Source organism: Cyprinodon variegatus, unplaced genomic scaffold (genome assembly GCF_000732505.1).
Source record: "Cyprinodon variegatus isolate N-32 unplaced genomic scaffold, C_variegatus-1.0 Scaffold1256, whole genome shotgun sequence".
NCBI classification, from domain to species: Eukaryota; Metazoa; Chordata; class Actinopteri; order Cyprinodontiformes; family Cyprinodontidae; genus Cyprinodon; species Cyprinodon variegatus.
The window spans coordinates 142,746-146,260 of record NW_015151709.1 but is presented as its reverse complement, the minus strand read 5'-3'; the positions used below and the strand labels follow the sequence as shown (position 1 = coordinate 146,260).

At 41.4% G+C, this 3,515-nt stretch overlaps 1 protein-coding gene across 1 annotated transcript in view; it reads right to left on the bottom strand.

Moving 5' to 3' along the window:
* Positions 1–914: 914 nt before the first annotated feature.
* The window catches only part of LOC107102444 (EF-hand domain-containing protein D1-like), a 17,667-nt gene continuing 15,066 nt past the window's right edge, over positions 915–3,515 (bottom strand). The window contains exon 4 of the mRNA XM_015401764.1: positions 915–2,824. Within this exon, the coding sequence (XP_015257250.1) occupies positions 2,690–2,824 (135 nt within the window). The 3' untranslated portion in view covers positions 915–2,689. The remainder of the gene's footprint in view (positions 2,825–3,515) is intronic.

Genomic DNA, 3,515 nt, shown 5'->3' with positions numbered 1-3,515 from the left:
AGTAGCTTCATCTGGTCTGTTCCTGTTTGGCTGTGACTCCATCCTGGAGAGAAATATCAGCTGTTCTGCTGCCATCAACACCTTTGTTTATAGATATTTGAGATCGGCCTGTTTTTCAGTGTAGTCCTGTTTCTCTGACTGTGACCAACTGGATGTGCTCTTCATCCTCTGACATGGGAGCTGGCTCGGAGCTCATCCGCCTGGCTGTGTGTTTCCTGGATGGAGCCGCCTTTGCAGCTGGTTGACCGTTGCCTTCTGTATCTCTGCTTACTTCTGTATGATTCCTTCTGTCACCTCGATCCCCAGCCATCCTCGCAGATGCCCGCTCACACCGAACCTGGTTCTGCTGGATGTTTCTGCCTGTTACAAGGGAGTTTTTCCTCTCCACTGTCGCTACAGGCATGCTTAGTGTGAGGGATTGCTGAGGAGTCAATGAGTCGATGTAATCAGCTGGTTTTCCTTATATAGAAAACAAAATGCAAGCGAAGGTTGTTGCCGCAAGCTCATCCAGGAGCATGTCTCTTTAAAGTGCTTTAAGATGACATATTGTGTATTTGAGCTATAGAAATAAACTGAATTGACAGAAGTTTGACTGTCTTATGATCTTGAATATTTAAAAATACTGATGAAGCTTGTGCATTCAGAAAATACATTTATATCTATTAAACATTAAATTACATTTTAGTGAATTTGAACGGCAAGCTTCAGGGTCTCAGGAGGATATAACCTTTGATTGAAGAACAGAACAGTGAGGATGGCAAATACATCACTGTCACTGTAGAGAAAAGCAGATTTTGGTTCATTCTGAATGAATAACTGGATTTACAGGACAGTCCGGGTCTGGAAGGGGTGCTTCTCTCTACGATGTGCAGTAACACAGATCACACAGACATGGTTATTAATGAGGCCAAGTCTCATATTTATTATAGCTTTATTAAAGTTAGAAGGGTTCATTCCACACAGGGTAGAACATATTCTTTACAACTGCCAAAAAATATATTTTACTCACCATTTTTCATTTGGCATCATATAACTCTTGGATAAATCAAAGACAATTTTAACCTTAAAAAAAAAAAAAAAAAATCACATTGTCCATTAACACAATGAATACTGGAAAAGTCACATTAAACATTGTATGGTTAACCAAAGAACAGCCATCTGTTTGTAACCCTATCATGCTGCTACAGATGCACCACAGCCTTTGGACTCTGATCTGTGGAACTGAAATGGACCTTATGTTTCAGCAGATTGCGACACATGGCAACAGAGACACACGTGCAATAACAGCTGCATTCTCCAAAGGAAGGGCATGCTTCCTGTCTTCGCTAAACAACACTAAAGGGAACTCTGCTATCGGCTGAAAAAGGCCAAAGATCAATTCCCATTAGTTAAAGCAGGACATGCAGACATCTGGCTTCTCATTGCTGACGTACATTAATTAGCTGCGCATCAACTCACATCTAAAGTGGTTGAGTCGTGTTTTACACCAAATCTGAGCTGAGGATGTGGATAAATCCCAGCATCTGTTTCCAAATGAAGTGAGGGATCATCTGGTCTGCTGTTACAGTAGCCCGGGTCCCTCAGTCTACGCTTCCAGGGTGTTTTCCTTAAAAGTTGACCAGTGTTACTGATTCCATCACATTCATGCCTATGAATATTTGGCCTGTTGCTAACAAGAGGAAGGCTAAAACTCACAGCTGCTTCGTCCCCTTCAGAGAGGTTGATGGGTTAACGGGGGATGGTGGGTTCCACCTTAATACGGGTTGCCTGTGTATCTGAAAAATTGCTCTGAAATATAGTCCACGTTCACATCGCTCTTTTTTTTCAGTGAATCCACCAAGAGAATAGGGACCACAAGCCTTTCTGTTCACCATAGAGCCAGAATGATTAGCTTTGTGCTCTGATCTAGAAGTTTCTGTGCTATAAAATGAGAGGTTCAATCATCTGCTGAACTCTTCAGCAACAGGATGGTTGAAGTTAAAGCAGCTGAGATGCAACATGGACGACAGTGTCAGTGCTGAACAGACATGTTTAAAAGATGGCCCCTCATGGTACAACGAGACGGCTGGGAGACGGGAGTTCTATCATTAAATTACTGCAAAACACATTTTATTATTTCTCCCTGAAAAATACTGGAGCACCTCAAATGATTTAAAATGTGAACTTAGTGCTTTGATGTCTTATTTCAAACACTGATACTTCTGATTCTCTGTGGTAAACGTTCAGGGAGGGAAATCACTGCAGTTACAAACACATGTAGGTGAAACAAACATTAGTTCACGTTAATCCTAAAAAATAACTGGAATGTTAAAATATTTCACAAGTGGCAGAAGAAAACACAGTGTAGACAGAATGAAGGAAACCCACTTCCACCAGGGAGAAACCTTCCAAACTAATTTGCAAGAACACAGCTTTAGGAGAAACTGAAACTTAACGAGATAAAGCGTCTCACACGTCTGAAGCTGGGTTTTTGATTGTTAGAGTTTTGTTGAAAAGCTGAAGTAAATCTGGAAAAGTGACCAGTGATTGTTAGGAAGTTTAGTTTCAAGTATTTTAGACTGTAATTACTAGAATTATTTCTCGGTTTCATTTTCAACCTTGTCGTTCTGAGTTATGTAGCTTCTTTCAGTGTGAGTGGAGTGGGAAGCTAGGTTTCGATCTCGTTAACGTAGATTTGCTGATGTGAAGATCACGAGTAGAAGGCAGACTGCAGCTGCTTGAAGGCAGCTTGACGCTCTTTCTTCTCCACCTCCTGCTTCTTGCGTTCTTCTTTCTCTTCTCGAATCTCCGCCTCAAACTTGCTGCTCTGAGACAAAGCCTGGACCTGAGAACAGACAGAAGGACAAAGACGGCGTTACTGCACCTCACCCAAAATCTATACAACAGTTTAACAATAAATATTTCTATTCCCTTCACACGAGAGCTCCTCAGATGCTTTAAAAAGCCCCAAAGACTCTCCTCCCTCCTTCAGAGAATTTGCCACCAGAGATCGACCTAAACTGTTCTTTTAAGGCTGATGCAGATTATCTGATATCAGCCTGACAGGTTTCACTTCAAATTATTTGATGCAGATTCTTTATGCTAATATAGCAGGTCTCGATGTTAACCATTGCCCAATCGCCCGGGGCAAGTCGTTTTTATTGTCGGGAGACTACAAATTTCATTGCATTTGCAATGATCAAAAAAAAAAAATGTCACTCAAAATTACTTTTAAATCACCGACATTCGCTTAAAAAAGGACCCACATGCGTTGCCGGCGCCATTTTTGTTGTTTTGTACATATTCTCGCGTGATTTGAAAAAGCTGCGAGATTTTCCGCCAGATGCCGTGATTTTTGTCCAGAAATTGGCGCGAATCAGACACACCCGCCACCCAGATAACCCTAGATTAAAAAGTATCGGTCAGGTATTAGGAAAATTGGCATAATTGTACGCCATGCGCACAGTGTAAATATGGCTATCATATGGCAGTCTTCTGTACAGTGATGCAGGTCATACATTAAAAAATGTTCATTA